The sequence below is a fragment of the Pogona vitticeps genome, chromosome 2 (assembly GCF_051106095.1).
Source record: "Pogona vitticeps strain Pit_001003342236 chromosome 2, PviZW2.1, whole genome shotgun sequence".
Classification (NCBI taxonomy): Eukaryota; Metazoa; Chordata; class Lepidosauria; order Squamata; family Agamidae; genus Pogona; species Pogona vitticeps.
Genome location: NC_135784.1, coordinates 260,208,947 through 260,226,981, shown reverse-complemented (window position 1 = coordinate 260,226,981; position 18,035 = coordinate 260,208,947). Strand labels below are relative to the sequence as shown.

General features: G+C 38.0%; 1 protein-coding gene across 3 annotated transcripts in view; it reads right to left on the bottom strand.

The window, feature by feature from the left end:
* EFNA5 (ephrin A5) overlaps positions 1 to 18,035 on the bottom strand; it is a 267,498-nt gene that overhangs the window by 9,994 nt on the left and 239,469 nt on the right. For 2 of the 3 annotated variants that reach the window (XM_020779980.3, XM_020779981.3), the window contains exons 3-4: positions 2,602 to 2,670; positions 2,127 to 2,207 (exon numbers count right to left, since the gene is read on the bottom strand). In XM_020779980.3, the coding sequence (XP_020635639.1) occupies positions 2,127 to 2,207; positions 2,602 to 2,670 (150 nt within the window). The remainder of the gene's footprint in view (positions 1 to 2,126; positions 2,208 to 2,601; positions 2,671 to 18,035) is intronic. The other variant, XM_020779982.3, reaches the window with a different exon arrangement.

The following is an 18,035-nucleotide window of genomic DNA, read 5'->3' as shown; positions in this document are numbered from 1 at the left end:
ACCACAGCTAAAGCTCATGTCAGCATCAGCTTTAACTATGAAGACATTACTCAGCAAGTCGTGGTTAAGAGAGAATCCCAGTTAACATTAACTGGAGTTAAAGCTAACAGGGGAAATGAAGCAGAAAATTCACAAGCAAGAAGGGATGACTGGCAGGAAAGAATGTGTAATTCCATGATTCATTCCTCAAGTTACAACTATAATGAGGAGAGACAAATGCCCCTAGAAAACAGCTAAGCTCATTATTCACTTTCTATGACAGGAAGTAAGAAACTAGTTCTCTATAAGCAATTATTGTGGTGCAGGGGATAAAAGAACGTGACAGGCAAGACTACATTTGAGTGCTGCAGAAGGTATTTTCCATCCCACAGGTTGACTATGAATACTTATATGCTCTGTATTTGCTGGACAATACCAGAGACTGCTTAAGCAGAAGCAATGTCCATATGCCTAGTATGCAGTCATTTTTGCATTTAAAATCCCATTATAATTTTCACTATAGTGTAGAATTAAAAAATGCGTAGCTTACACCAGTCAAAAGTGCCCTTTCAAATAACCTGCAACATAAAGCTTATTGCAAATGGGGCTGCTAAATAAATTTATTTGGAAATAATCATTCGTAAAATGTGTTTACTTAGGAACAGTCAGCTGGCAGTATGTCTCTCTGAATTCAGACACTTCTTTACATACAGATGTATTTTAGTAAGCAAAATCTAGTTCAAATTATGAATTTAAATACTTCTGGTTTTACTGGAGAATTAGAGATGCACTCAATCTCACTGAAATCAGAGGGATTTTAGAGTGTTTATCTAGCACAATGCCATCTTTCATTTGCAGAACAAAACTTCCAAATATCTTATTTATATTTATGTAAACCTTTGTACTGAGCTAGCACTCTCCTAAAGCACACAAATCACCAATGAGATCAGCCTGAGCAGCAGTATATTTAGTAAGACACGTTTGCTTAGAGATATATAGGAATCTGCAAAAATACTCCAACTAGAAGTGTGCCATTCATTGGATTTTTTGGACACTGATTCCCAGAAATCTCCAAGAATTCCCAGGCAAAATTCTGGGAGTTCCTGCCCTGATACTCACCTACAGATAACTATAGCTCACTCATCTAGAACAGGCTCTGTTTTTCACAAAATGGAAACTGCTCCAGTGATTTCTAGGTCTTTGCAGGAGATGTAGTTCTTTGGGGTGCCCTACACAGAACCTAATGGACCCAGGGGTAGTCTTGCTCTCCAAGGAAGCATTAGGACAATCAATCAATCAATCAATCAATCAGTCAGTCAGTCAATCAATCAATCAACTAACTAACTAACTAACTAACTAACTAACTAACTAACTAACTAACTAACTAACTAACTAATTAATTAATTAATTTTTGTACAGGGGGCAGGTCCAAAATAGCCTGGAAAATAAGGCCTGTTTCAGGTGAGTGAAACAGGTCTTATAAATATGTGTCTGCAAGTAAAATAAAACAAAATAATGGCACACCCCTCCTCCAAGCAACTCTTCTGTATGTGACAGTAGATTAATTTTATGATAAATGATACCTGACAATAAACACATTGCCCTCATTATAAAGTCTGCAATGGTTTTGATAAACCTCCTGGAACTTGTTTGAGAACACACATTGATGGATAGAATTATGTAAAATCCACTGGGGATCTGGATTATTTAAGAAAACATGGCCTCACCAGGATCTTCAACAACACAAAGCCTTTCATATGATCCCAACAAACCTTGTAAATAAACAATATTACATATACATAATTTCTTTCTTAACATTTACCTCCTGAATGGATATTATAGTGCAGCAACTTACTATAAAAAATGGGGTGGGGATGGGGACGGAATAACTATTGAATTTTTAAATTTAGGATGCCATGTCTGAGTAAATATGTTGTCATGGAAAAAGCATACTTTGCCTCATAATTGTTACAAGAGAATAACAGCACCAGCAAATAAGATATATCATAAGCAATATTAGCACTGCAAGAAATGAGTAAAAGCAGTCATTTTACCATGCAAACCATGCAGAGAGAAAGAGGAAAAGAGAAGCAAAGCATCAGAGAAATAGAGGCATTTGTTAAAAGAGATTCTCTAAGCATACTAACCTGCTGGTTCTAATGAATTTTCTACTTTGTCGTTAACATCGAAAACACGATCATGAACACCTATAGTTTTCATACAGTTGTCTATAACAAAAATAGAGATAACAGCCAAATATGTTAGTGAGACACCCTTAAATTGCCCATTTTCCCTAATTTTTTTGTGTGTGCTACCTGATTTCTATTTCTATTATATGTATGTATTTATATCTCAGGAGTGGCATGCCTCCAAATGCCACGGCAATTGTCTTTTTTTTTACAACAATCTAAGAAACAACAAGTTAGCAACTGCGGTATCCATAAAACAAATAAGAAAAAAGCTTTGTGAAAAAATGGTGAAAGATATGGTGAACAGAAACAAACTAAAAAATGCCGCTATATAGAATAGACACCTCACAGAATTTAATAGTAAAAAGAAGTTTTTATGAAACAGTGCAAGCGCTATAAAGCAACCCTCCAAAGCTTGATTTAAATAACTTACTTGCAGGCCGTACAAAGACTTTCAGCTTTAGACAGGACCTCCTCCCATTATTGTCAGGGATGGCAGATGCTGTTGAAGACAGAGGGGAAAGAGGAGTACAGTATAGTTACGTGTTGTCATATACACACATTATGTCATACATTGTTTTCCTCCGAGATAATACTTATTTAAATATTCAACTTATATGCCACCTTTCTCCCAAAACTGGAAACCAAAGTAGTTTACAATATAGTTTTAAAAAATACAATTCAAATACACAGATACAAATGTCAAAACAGAATTAAACTCAGTGTATGATTAAAATGTAATTAAAACTTAAAGCACTAAAATCTCTCAATTAAATTACTAAATAACAGTTTCCCTAAAAGGAAGAGCAAGAGCAAGAGAACATCCATAGCACGCACATAAAAAAGAAGAAGATAAATGACTGTGAATAATAAACAAGCCTTCAAGGTCCTCTCATTGCTCTTTTATTTAAGTAAGGAAACAGTGCAACAACAATGTAACATGAGGTTGGGGGAACAGCCAGAATAGACTTGCAGAAGTCTATCTCTCAGATTCAATACAATTAAAGTCTGTTCTAGCACAGTCAGATCCTGACCCTGGGAATGCAATTAAGATGTTGATCTTGTTTCACAGAACAATTTATTAAGTAAACTTTAAATCCAAAACTAGAGAAGTTACTTTCTTGGACTATAAATCATAGAAATCCCCACCCAGCATGGTCAAGATTCTGGGAATTCTAATTTTAAAAGGTCACTTTCCCCACCCACTTTATAACCAATCAGTTGTGTGGAGGCTGAATCAGATAGGAAGCTATTTCACAGTACAAGTAGGTTATATCAAGGAAGGGGGTGTAGGTGGGATGTTTGTCTAGCAAAAACTATTCCTTATATATTACAATGGATTTATACATAAGTCAGTGTAAGTACTTGGTTATATAATTCTGAACTAGAGATGGGGGTACAGTATTTGTATTCGTAGATGTATTTGAATACAAATATCCCTGCACAAGTGGTGTTAATGAGGGTCCAGCCCCATAGGGCCTGACAGTCCACTCACCGATCTGCTTCAGACGGCGCAATTCTACCAATGGCACAACCCGCTTGCCACTCTTTGACCTTGCAGTGAGGCTTGTCCTCCCACCTCCTGCCAGGAGTAGCGAGTGGATCGCATGTTGTAGAGCCATTCGTAGAATTGTGCCGTCTGCATCTGCGTCAGATCGGTATGTGGACCATCTGGCCCCATGGGGCTGGACCCTTGTTAACGCCACCTATGTGGGGATATTCGTGCACTCGTGCCCCGCTTAACAATTGCCTCGCTTAACGAGGAAATTGCTTTACGATGAGGTTTTTGCGATCGCAATTGTGATCGCAAAATGATGGTCTAAATGGGGGGATTTTGCTTAGCGATGATCGGTTCCCTGCTTTGGGAACCGATTTTCGCTTTATGACGATCAAAAACAGCTAATTGTCGGGTTTCAAAATGGCTGCCGGCTGAAGAAAATGGCCCCCCGCTGTGCTTAGGGATGGATTCCTCACTGCACAGGCATGGAAAATGGCCACCCCATGGAGGATCTTCTCTGGACGGTGAGTTTTCAGCCCACTGGAATGCATTAACCGGGTTTTAATGTGTTTCAATTGGCTTTTTTATTTCGTTTGACGATGTTTTCGCTCTACAGCGATTTTGCTGGAATGAATTAACATCGTCAAGCGAGGCACCACTGTATACGAATATGAATACCCCAATCTCTATTCTGAACTCAATGGGTTCAAGTTACAGGAAGCCAGGTTTATGCTAAATATCATGAAAAGCTTCTTAACTGTTAGACCAGTACAACAATGGAACCAATTACCTCGGGAGATGATGAGTGCTCCAAGGCATTCAAGAGAAAATTGGACAACCATTTGGCAGATCTGCTTTGATATGAATTCCTGCACTGAACAAGGGGTTGGGCTCAGTGACCATATAGGTTTCTTCCAGTTCAAATATTCTATGATTTTAAGACTTATAAGCTGGAATGTTTTGTGGGTTCACTGTTAGTCCCTACTAGAGGGACTGGCTCAAATTAGTAAGACTTGTTAGTCATTCCACTGATTTCAAGATGTTAGCTTCAACTGGGACTGGGACTGGATCCAGCCCATTCTGTCTACCAACAAATAGAAGTTTTGAGGTTATAACTTTGAATGCAATGACAACATCTATTTTACTGATGGTGAGGACGGAAGATTTCATGCTGCCAAGAAAAACAGTAGCACAAAGGTGAAATGGCCAGGTGAATAGGAAGATAGAAACAGTAGCTATGAAAACAAACCATGCACTTGATGATGGATACCACAAAGAAGCCAACTGCTCTGCATTGGCTTGGAGTGGACTGGGAGGACAGGATGCCACTGAGATAAGGCCTTGGTAAGAAGCACAGAGGGACAATGTTTATGACAGGCATGAAATGGAGCATGATGACACCCCCCCCCCAAAAAAGACAAGTGCTTGTATACACAACCAGCCAATAAACCACAGCACTAAGCTTCAAGGAAAATGGCGCTTATAAGGTTTTAGGGTAAGCCTTGGTTGAAAAAAAGGGCAGCTTTATAAAACAAAGCCTCATGTTATACAACTACGTTCGAGCCTGTTCAAAGGCTTCCTTGTTCTAAAAAAATAATGCTTGGTTTCATATTTTTGTTTCCCACAAGACATATACTGTACACTTGGCTTTTCATGAATTCTGTTAATTTTTTATAGTTAATTTTGTTTGTGACTACCATAACCTGTTACACACAGGCATGACCTCAAGGCTGTATGACACAAATAGACAAAATGTGCCTAGATTATTGATAAATTGAGGGATAAGCTATTAGAGAATTGTGAACGCATCCCTTCAAACCTTGATTGTATCAAGGCATATTTTCTGAAAAAGGAAGTTTAAAGTGGAAGTGGAAAAGGGGTCAAGGACTTAAATATTTACAAGCACATGTTTGCATGTCTGCCTTTTTCAATCATAGAAAAAAAAAAGGTACAGAAATGAATCCTTTCAACTCTGCTTCTTACTCATGGACAAATAGAGAATAATTTGTATTTGTTACAGCTGTCTTAGCTGCAGGCACTTTCTAAATCAAAGTGGCGGGGCAGAGACCACTCTGTAACATTTACCCAACCGATGGGCTGCAGCGTATACTATGGCTCTCTAAAGGGACATCCAGGAAATGTGGTCCTCTCCATGTCCTATGATTAATCCTACTCAAACAGAACAGATTATTTTAATAAAATAGTCTCTGCATTCTCTATCTAACAACTCTGACATCACTGCACAAGTACATTGCTTCCTCTGTTAGCCTAAGCAAAAATGTGCATTTGACTATTTCCTGCTCTGTTCGGTCTTTTAAATGATTTTACAAATGATACAGAAAGGAGATTATGGCATATTCAAAGGCAGGATGTTAGTTTTTACATTCACTGTTTGGAAGCTATCTTTGCTTTTGCAAAATGAACACAGCATGAACTTCGCTGCTCCATATACTACCTGATGTATTTTCCCTGTGATAAAACAGAAAGGCAAGTAAATTGCCATCCACTTTCATTCCTGCTCTAAACAGCTTTACCACAATGAAAGGCAGCAAATACAGAAACTGATGCTTTATTAATATTGAAAGTTATTTTTGACCTTGCATATTATGTTACGGTTCTAAACGTCCGTGTTCAAAATCTAGTAATGACAACAGTTGTGTAGTAATTCCCAAAGTGGTGGCAGGTACAAAAGCTGGCCCTTTTTAGTCCTATTTTCCCAATTTACAATGATGAGTCTGTATGTTATAAAGAATAACTACAATCCTTTTACACTCTTGGTGGTTCTGTATGCCAAGAATATGACATGTCTGTATAAGAAATAATGCTATTTCCTAATCAGGGATGGCAGATGCTGTTGAAGACAGAGGGGAAAGAGGAGTATAGAATTCAGAATTATTAGAAATCTACCCATACTTGAGCAGCAAGAATCATCATCATTTTCTGTGAGGAATTCTCTTTTACTTTTTTGTTTCTTCTACTTTGAAAAAGTTCAGAATCATAAAGGCAAACTATTAGGCAATATTCATATAGATTTCAAATACTGATTCCAAAGTTCAAGTCTCATAAAAATTATTACCACTTAAAACTAATGTATTTCTGTCAATGGCAAGAATTCAAAGTCTGAATCACCATTAATTTCTTTTCTGTTTCATCTTGTTTCATAAATTCATGGCACATCTCCAACCAAAACCAGAATAGAAAACGTAAGCTAATATAAATCTAGCTTAGTAATGATGTCAAATTTATTTTGATTGAGATGGGGTGGGGTGGGGGAATTGCTGCAAAAGCTAACTCTGTTTACCACATCACCCCCTGCCATTTAAGCACCATAAAATATATATTTAATGTAGTGACAATTTAGCTCCAATCACTTTCCGAATGAAAAGGAGTTTCGCAAAGTCTCAAATTTTATCATCTGCAAGCATTCAAAATTTGAATTTATGTATGATACTGGTCTTTTAAGTTTTGCACATAGCAGCATATCTCAGCAGCCCGGGCCATACATAAATTCCTACCTATCTATTATCAATCTACTAGAATTTAAGATAGGAAGAATGGAAGCAGAAGTCAAAGTGTTAAGAAATCATCTTCCTTCCTCATGCTTTCCAATCACTGTACATTTTATGGGCATCCACAAACAAAATACGTTAAGTTAAATGAAGATTTGAAACTGATTAAGATTTTCTGTTTCCAAATTGGTTTTCCCTTTTTTACATTTCATGTGCATGTGTCTCTGTCTAAATAATTTTCAGACCAATTTTGGAGGCTTAAATAAAGCTAAAAAGAAGCGGGTAGTACATTAGTTGTTCCCTTTCAGCTAAGGAGCATTAATGTGTTCTCAGGAAATATTTCTTCAGTAAATGCAACCAACCACTGGTTAGTTTCCAACAACAGAGACAGCTGGAGGTACAGTATTTAAAAGTACACAGTTGAAAAACTTCTGTATCATCACTACATTTTACATCTGCAAACAGATATTTTGGGGACACATCTCCCCATTCTTGTAAGCCTGGAAGATTTTGCAGAAATGCCTTGCACACATCTCCCAGAATTCTACACAGAATGTGAAAATTGAACCATGTTGTTTATCTTGTTCCAGAAAGATATAGCCAACGTTCCTATTATATAAGCCTCTCTGAAGAAGGCAAAGGGAGCTACAACCACGTGGGTGCTAGTATGATCTCAGCTATTTATCTTGCATATGAGTAGAAGAGAATCAGCACTGACATCTGTTCTTTAAAGCAGCAACTCAGACTCTATTAGCTTATAAAGTTTTCTTATTCCCAGGTAACTTCCTAGAAAAGCAATGTACTTTATCTATATTTGTATGTCTACTCAGAATATTTCATAAAGAAACATAATGATACCATACTCTCTATGAAGCACTGATGGAGACATGTTAGTACACAGTATATAAAATGTGCAGCAATAATTAACAATGTAATGAGAACAAATTCTCTTTTCTAACTCATTGCAGCCCTCCCCTCCCCTCCCTTCTTCAAACCTTCGGATGTTTGTAGCAAATCATGTGTACCAATAAACACCTTCTCCCTGTCTGGTATAATGTCACAAGACCAGACGTAAACTCAATGTGCTGAATGGTAGGTCTAACCCAGAAGCATCTGCTTCATCTTAAAATAACCAGGCAGAAATATTAGTTCCCCTAGAATGTCATTCCTTGCTGGGAGAGTGAAAACTAAACCATGGTTCCTCCCCCCTCCACCCGGCCGCCTTGTCATTCTAAAAAATTAACTGCCTACAAAACTGGAATAGATATCCAGAAGTCACAAAACCTACTCAAGCAATCCCAGTCTGCAAGATCTCTACCATTAAAACATAAAAGTTCAGCAGAGAGCTGAACAAGCACTCTTCTCAGAAAAACAAATCTGAAATCCAAGTTCAGACAGTATTTCTGTCTAAGAAAGTTACGGGACAAGCTCTTTGAGATGTATGAAAGTATTTATAGCAACAATCTGCCTTTAGCTATTTCAAGCACAATGCCATTTTCATTACCAAAATCCAAGATCCACATAACCCTACATAACCCTCATATCTTAATTCTGATAGCCAGAAGCACCAAAATTTCCAATACTCTGTCAGCCCCAGAGATTTGGGAAGTTTCATTTTTAAGAACAGCCATCTGCTTCCTCCTTTGTAAAGAAATGAGTTTGTGTGGGAGTATTAAAAATGCAGTTTCCCATTATGTGTGCCACAGGCAATATTTCTCAATTTGAGGGAGTCAAAAGAAAAGATAGCCTATTAGTTGTTAGAGCTGAGCCTTTCCCCTGTAGGGTTTAGTGCGATTTACAGTAGAACACAAATTTATGTAGATTAGCAAGGTAAATGCAGTATTAAGCATTAATATTCCTCTCACAGTGCAAACTCAAAAAAGTTACATATTTACATAAATATTATTGAAAAAGTCTGGTGAAACGTAATGAACCAACAAGACTATGAATGCATATGACATACTGTACTGACAAAGGAATTAAACCTATTGACAAATGTCTTTTGAAATATTCACTATAAAAACCAAAACTCAGACTAGTTTTTTAAACACAATTTTTCCACAAATCTTCACAGTTCAAAGTGTCTCTGTGATGACTCCATTTTCAACGCAAGAATTAAATGTCAAGTTGTGTCTAAATCTGATTGTTCCTGGAGATTTAGTCTTGTACATTTCATTACTTGTTCATTCTTGGTTCTTGGTTTATCAAGCATGCATCCTGAATAAATTGCTTTGCTACATAGCCGTAGGAGGTTGACTCAAGTTGCTGGCAACATTTGATCTCACCTAGTCTGCCGTATCTCTACATTTAATCATCAGCAGGGTCAACCTACTGACAAAGCAGAGGGTTTGATGTCTTGAAGCAAGAGACAGGGAGGATACCAGCTGCAGAAAGTGCAGCTTTAACTGCTGAGAGAAACTCAAAAACATTGTTCAAACATTTGTCATGTGATTAAAAAAAACAGAACTTGAACCAAATACCCAACCACGTGTGCATGGAAAACTGATCAGACTGCAAACATCAACTTCTACACAGAACACTGTTGCACACAGAACAACATCTACACAGGTTACTTTTTAATGCCAGCTGGCATATTAATATCACATGTATCCCAATTTCTTGCTCTGCTATTTAACTGTTATCATTAGTTGTTGTTTGAAGTTACTATCAGTTAGGCAGAAACACTGAGCAAGGAGAAGCTTGCATTCAATAAGAATATACATGTATGTTTGAATGTTACTAGACATTTTCCCTTCCCTGTTTATGTTAGGTGTATCAAGAGATAACGTATCTACATCACAGAGCAGCATTCTGTTCCATTCTGCTCCTCCAATCCAGTGGTCCCCAACCTGGGGCCTCCAGATGTTCTTGGACTATAACTCCCAGAAGCCTTCACCACCATCTCTGCTGGCCAGGATTTCTGGGAGTTGAAGTCCAAGAACATCTGGAGGCCCAAGGTTGAGGACCACTGCTCCAATCTATTCTAGATGTGTGTCCACCCCCGCAACTCCTGTAAGTTCTATGTGAAGGTCAAGCTGAAAGGACATGAAAGAAACAAGGCTAGTAGGCACCATTCCCCTCTTGCAAGTTCAGTTCATAGGTAAGTAATGCCTCCATTAGCCTAAGATGTCTTGAGCTCTGTATTGTCACCAACTTATACAACACATGTTTTTTCATGTCTTCCGACAGTTTCAGGAGAAGCCATCCTGGCACACATATTAGAAGCAGGAATTCTGATCAGACAGGCAAGCATTCCCCACTGTGACCTTTGCACTATTCTTCTGGACAACAAGGTTGCTGCTATCTGGTAGAGCTGGGTCAGGTATAAATGAGCACAATGTAACTTCAGATCATTTTATCAAGATTGCAAATAGCCCTCCTAAGGCATTTGGAAAGCAACATAAATGGGACCAGCTATTCCAGAGAAGAGGTAAGAAAAAAGGAAGGCAGCTGCTTAGGCAAAGGTAATATAAGGCAGAATACGCAGAAAGTGAGAAATGTAGAACAAGATCATCCACAAGATCCACAGCTGGGACCATCTACATCATCCTGCATCACCCAAGGCCGGGTTAAACGGAACAAGTCTGCTTTAGGAATCAACTGGAGTTTTTCTGTTTCAGAGGTGCAGAAAGGAGCACTGAGAAAATGTGGTAATCATGGAAACTCAGTAAAGGGGAATTACGTATACTTCACTGGAGACTTATTACTGTAAACTCAGTTGTTCTAAGACTAGTCACATCATTTATTACAAATATTCACAAAAACAGCTGAATGGCCATGGTAAAACATATGATGGCTTATACTGACAATTCTGGTTGCTCTCTGGATTTCCACTGTAGTCTTGCCTGCATTTTGTTTCTTATTTACCCAACTTGGAGAGATCTTTCTAACACTGGACCTTTATGGGATGTTTGAGATTTATTTGTCATTTTCAAAACTGTTTTCTTCCATGTTTACTGCTGACTTCAAGTAATTTACTAAAAGGTTAAGTTCCACTTCCTCCAAAACAGTTTTTTAAGCTTGTAATAAAAACGGCTGGACCAGAGCAATTGGTTAATTACTGGAAGGGAAAGACCACCTGCTTCTGAGAAGCCAAAATGAACTCAGTAGTTGTCACTTCCTGTTGCTGTAGGGTGGCCTGTACACAACATGAAGGAAGAGGGGGGAAAAGATAAAAAGTTGCATGAGTGAAATGGTATGTACTGATGCAGTTAGAAATACAGTAAGTTTCACCACAATGGGGAAGAATGTAATTAGGTGGCCTAGTGTCTATTTAGTCTACGCATAAAATGCTGACAGGCAACTTCAATGCCTCTTGTCTTCTTTCTTAAGATTCATTAACTTTAATATAGACTTTGACTAGACAGACTCCGAAAGCAGCCTCTGAATAGAGGACTGTCCACTGTAAAGTAGCCATTCATATTATCCCACAGTAACTCAAGTTTTCAAGGGACGTGGTGGCGCTGTGGGTTAAACTGCAGAAGCCTCTGTACTGCAAGGTCAGGAGACCAGCAGTTGTAAAATCGAATCCACGCGACAGAGTGAGCTCCCGTCGCTTGTCCCAGCTCCTGCCAACCTAGCAGTTCGAAAGCATGTAAAAATGCGAGTAGATAAATAGGTACCACCTCAGTGGGAAGGTAATGGTGTTCTGTGTCTAGTCACACTGGCCACGTGACCACGGAAACTGCCTTCGGACAAACGCTGGCTCTATGGCTTGGAAACGGGGATGAGCAAAACCCCCTAGAGTCAGACACGACTGGGCTAAATGTCAAGGGGAACCTTTACCTTTACCTAACTCATGTTTGGAAGTATCACCTCTAGTCATCAGAACTAATAGTCTTTGAAAGAGCAGTGATTCATAAATTTCTCAGAATTAGCAAATGTAGTACTGTACTGTATTAGCTAATTAATATAACATATCGTACCAGCAAATTCCATGAATTATACTTGGTGTTAAGAAGGTTTCACCATATCATCCACAATTTAATACAGTGCAAACATAACACTGCTCTTTCACTACAATGAAAAAAGAAGCCCAAATATCTTCCCCTTTCTCATAGGGATGGCGCTGAAATCTCTTAAAACCAGTGTTCACTTTTCTCCATTGTGAAAAGCAAAATGAGAGTATAATCAGCACTAACCAATGTAATGCTGGCAGAAGACAGTTTGTGGAAGCAGATTTCTTGTCCCATTTTCCTTTTCCCTTACCCAGAGCCGTTCAAGGTGTTTCTCCTATGGGCGAGAGACCATCCTGAATGGAGTGGCCTGTGGCATGGGACACTGGAGGAGATTTCCTCTGTTCTTTAACTGCATTGTTTAAGCATGCTGGCGACCTTTTGAAAATTTATTTCTGTGCACACGCTTATGTGAGTGGCACAAAAGAAAAAAAATCATATAAAACACTGAAAAGATACTTTTTCTTATTCAATATGATCAATATTAAATTATCAATTATTTTCAGAATTTTCTTGTTTTAAAGTATCTTTATTGTAATCCCACTAAGCTTCTTTGAGAACACACAGGTGTAGTGACAGATGGCTTTAAAATGGGCTGAAGGCAAGAAAAAATATTCTAAAATTGATTCTAAAATTCAATTGATCCGTTTTCTGATTTTAAATGTCCATATTAAGGTTTTCTGTGGTGTTTTAGAAAGTTTATAATTTTCTATTTTACTCCTTCTACTCAGAACTATAAGTGAAATCAGCATAGAACTGCTTATACACAAACTTGCACAGAACTCTATACACTTTTCTTTCTCTTCAAAAATAGCTATTTCTGGTTTGAAAAATAAGAACACTGAACAATTCTATAGCCAAACTGCTTCAGGGATAATAAAAAGGGATTTTATTTCAAATGTGTCAGGAAAATATCTGTCTAAAATTAGGTTGCAGTAAAATAGCAGAAGTGTTCACTTCTCTCTTGCAGAGCACATCCTTCCATCAAGAAAGAAAGAAAGAAAGAAAGAAAGAAAGAAAGAAAGAAAGAAAGAAAGAAAGAAAGAAAGAAAGAAAGAAAGAAAGAAAGAAAGAAAGAAAGAAAGAAAGAAAGAAAGAAAAAGATTATTACTATGCTACTCTAGGGAAGTCAGAGTTCCTATTAAGTGAGCTCTTTTGTTATGAATATGGAACAGATGGAGCCAAATCTATCAGCTCTGTAGGAACAAAAACACTTACAACGTAACTCTCTCTATTAAAGACTCTACTTAGCTCCTTTATACCACTAGCTTTCTGTGCACTGCTGTGAGGTTCTGACTTTATAGAAAAAGGGACTTCATAAAAGCAATAGCTCTTACTCTTAAACCAAAGTGGCCTAAGAACTATAGAAGACGAATACTGAGTTTAACCCACATGGAGATATGCAAATATTCAATTACCTTTTTTTAAAAGCAGGAACAAAAATCTCCGAAGACAAGAAATATACATATGTGGTACAGACTTGCTACCAACAACAATAAATCATTTTGGGTGATAACATACCACCCACATTAAAAAAACATGGAAAACAGCTGAACGTCTGAGAGGCAGGAAGCAAGGAATTAATATTTGTATATCTGGATGAAACAAGACGGCAGTTTTTCAGAGAATTCCATATTACAGAGCATTTTGTACAACACAAGTAAAATCTACAAATAAGCTCTATAATACATACATACAAACATTACGGTGCACTTTATTATTTTGGAGAATGACATTTTTACTTTTCAGGATGTTTGTTATGAAAGATTAGAATGCAGGCTACACTTATGAATGTAAAACAAATTTGAAATAGCCAGCTGAAAAGTAGTACAGTACATACATTTTACATCTCCATTTGTAATGTGGAAGGCCTTGCAATAATAAAATTGATAATCAGTCTGACTACTTAAGCATTTTTAATCACAACCTCTGTGTTTGTATATATTATGTTAATAGTACACCAACATTCATGAAAATTCACAGAAGTTCCAAAACAAAAAAAAGATAAAATACAGCATTGACATTTGCTGTATTGATACATTTACTGACTGTCAGTCTTAAAATAATTGGAAAAGAATTTTAGAAGCAGGATCCTTTGATTCCAACCAGATCAAGACTTCAGGCAAATTTCCCCCTGCCAGGGAAAGCACAGCTTGCCTAAAGTCTTAACCTTTGTTGGCGGAAGGGAAGTGGCCTTGAAACAGATCATGGAGCAGATGTTTAATGTCAGACCAGAGTCTAGGGATGCCTAGGCTACTGCAAATAAGACTCTTCTCCTGTCTGCTTAGTCTTGCCAATTCCCTGCCATGTGAAATATGAACTCACCAACAAATGGCCAGTGTGTTATGCAGCACAGCAGGCAGAGCAACTGCTGCATCTGTGCCAAGGACTGAAAGAGTCCACATATTGTGCAACGTTTTCATTATCCTGGTTTACAGGTCTAGATTTAAGCACTATACAACGTGATGGCTCTCCCTAAAGAAGGCTACCAAGAGTGGGTACGGACATTTGGGGACAGATAAGCACTAGGAAACAATTTCTTAAACTCCCGACTGTAGCTATCTTGAATATATTGGCAGGCCTAAAGGACACTACAAAACAAACCCATTCAGTGCCATTTCCCAACTTTGCAACCTACTAGAATAAATACACATGCGCTTGCCAAAAATCGCACCGAGTGAACATAATGGCTGGACTTCATTATTTTCTTAAAATGTGAGAAGCAATTAATCAAGGAAGTCCTCAGCTTTGGAAACAAGTCCCAGATGTGCAAGAACTTGGCTGCACTTGCTCACTGGAGAACAAAAAACCCTCTGACCATTCCAAATGCACAGCAAGCTTCAGTCAGCTATTCTACCCTGAAATGGAAAGAAAGTAGGGTTCTGCAAGACCAGGCTGGAAGAACAGCAGCAGTTCATTAAAAGAAACAGAGAAAATCCCAGCACATTTTACTACCCTTAATAAAGGTGCTAAGTATGATTCTGCATTTTTCCCCAGAAGCCACAACCACTATTTACACTGTGAATGACAGAAATCGATCTAGTTACCTTGTAGAACCAAAGCCCAATCTATTTGTATGCAAATGGATATTTGATAACGTTGGCCAAAATCCTATTGTTTTTCATACAAGGGGCTGTGTAACTTGCTGTGACTAATAACCAATGTGCTGGATGCTGTTTCAGTCATGTACCAGGTCATGCACCAGACTGTGCAACTGAGTTGTGCCCTGACATATAATTAGCTAGCCAGGCAAATTATGCAAACATCAGAGAGAGAGGAGGAAAGTATCGACTAGAAACCGTGCCTTCTTGGCGGTGGCTCCGCAGCTTTGGAATAGTCTCCCGCCCCACAATCACATTGGAAACTTCCAAGCAACTACTAAAAACATGGTTGTTCAGACGAGCCTTTCCGGAATTTAGAACATCTTAATACAGCAGTCCTTTTAACAATTACATATTCAACCCCTCTGCCATGCCTTTTTATTACTTTAATTATTTTACTTGTTGCTGTTGTCATATTTTGTTTTTAAGTCTGACATTCAACTAATTGTTCTGTGTTGTTGTTTATAATGCTGAATTTGTAAACTGTCCAGAGTGGCCTTGGTAACTGGGCAGTATAAAAAAAATCAAATAAATAAACCAATCAGGACTGCCAGCAGCAATTTTTTACTTTTAAAGTCACACACACCCCACCACTTCAGAATCTTCCAAAGGTTTCTCCGTGGCAAAAGGGAACCCTAGGGAGCCTCAGAAGCTGAAACAAGAGGAGGGGAAGTTTTAAGTTAATTGAGCATACAAGATTTGTTTAAATTAATTTATAGATCAGGTATGTGACAACACATTTAGGAACTCAGTCAATGGATCTGAGATAATAAGAGAAATATCTCCGTGTACAATAAATAAAAGTACTTAGCAATTACTTTTGATGACAATGTTGTTTTCATTGTTTCCGATATAAGATGCAAATGGGTCCAATCACCCATTGCCAAAGGGCAAAAAAGGACACCACTGTTTTCCACCCTTACTGATCTCAAATGTCAATGAATCTATTTAGTTAGTCCTGGCTTGCTAGATGACTTATGTGTAGTTTATGTATAATATTTATGAAAATGACCTATTTCATGACCTCACGTATACAGAAAAGAAATTTCCAGTTGCCCACATGAAATATTCCATTTTGCTTAGGTTACTTAAAAAAAGCATGAAGCAGCCTACAAAACTGAATGTGTGTGTGTGCGCGCGCACATGAATGTATATGTATATATCTTCATATATATGAAGCAGCCTACAAAACCGATATCTGCTAATATACCCATGACTAAGAAAAGTAATGGGACTGTAGGATTCTGTATTTTCTTCCCCCTTGCCAAGCTTTAATAGCAATACTAAGGATCTTTGCCAAGAGTCAGGCAAATGTCTGTTATTCTTTATATTATTATAAAAACACAAGCCAATTGTATTATGGGGTTAATACTGTACTGTTGAAATTCTTTTTGTAAAATGAGCCACTCAAAAGCAAGACCTGGAGCTGACTGCGACTCTGATCATCAGCTTCTTATAGCAAAATTCAAGCTTAAACTGAAGAAAGTCGGAAAAACTACTGGGCTGCTCAGGTAGAATCTAAACCAAATCCCTTATGAATACACAGTGGAAGTGAAGAACAGATTTAAGGAACTAGATTTAGTGGACAGAGTGCCTGAAGAACGATGGAGGCTCGTAACGTTGTACAGGAGGCAGCAACAAAAACCATCCTAAAGAAAAGGAAATGCAAGAAAGCAAAGCAGCTGAAATTTGTAATTTTATGATTTTATATATTTTTATACTGTTTTGTTTTATTTTGTAAGCCGCCCCGAGTAGACATGGTCTAAAGGGGCGGGGTAAAAATCAAATCAAATCAAATCAAATCAAATCAAATCAAATCAAATCAAATCAAATAAATAAATAAATAAATAAATAAATAAATAAATAAATAAATAAATAAATAAATAAATAAGCAAGCAAGCAAGCTGTCAAACAAGGCCTTACAAATAGCAGAGAAGAGAAGGGAAACAAAATCCAAGGGAGATAGGGAAAGTTACAGAAAATGGAATGCAGACTTCCAAAGAACAGCAAGGAGAGACAAGAGGGCCTTCTTAAATGAACAGTGCAAAGAAATAGAGGAAAAGAATAGAAAAGGAAAAACCAGAGATCTGTTCAGGAAAACTGGAGATATTAAAGGAACATTTTGTGCAAATATGGACAACAATGGGAGGGACCTCACAGAAGCAGAAGACATCAAAAAGAGGTGGCAAGAATTGTTGTTTCTAAACGCTAGGAGATACTGGCTGAAAAGCATAAGTCATAAGTCACAAGTAAAGTAGGCCCACTGAATCAGTGGAACTTGTGGATGAGGTGGCTTATCAAATCCCACTGAATCAACAAGCCTACTCAGGTTGTGTCTTGCTGGATTTGAGCAATTGCTTTTTTTAAATCTCCACCAGGATACCTGCTCTACATTTTTCTTTCCTCCTACAACAGCTCACCATTGCAAGCCAGGGTTTGCTTGTTCACTTCTGAATCATCTACAGAAGCAAGCGCAAAACTTGCTTCCTTGTCTTCAGGAGCTGATTCTGGTATGGGAACTGAGAGAGAAAGAATTCAGGTGCAAAGCTGCTGGGCAATAGGAGTACAGAACTGGAGATGCATATGGGTGTTATGTAATGTGCTTCCAACTTATGGCAGCTTTAATATTCTCAGCCCAGATGGAAGGAAGCAAGCAATCACTGATGGAGCCTTGAAACTGAAACTCTGAAATTGCTCCTTCGGAGAGATGGAGGCGGGGGTGTCAAACGTTATTTACCTGCTGCAACTGAATTCCATGGACACTTGAGTTAACCTGTGTCATACCAGAAGGCTGGGTGGGAACA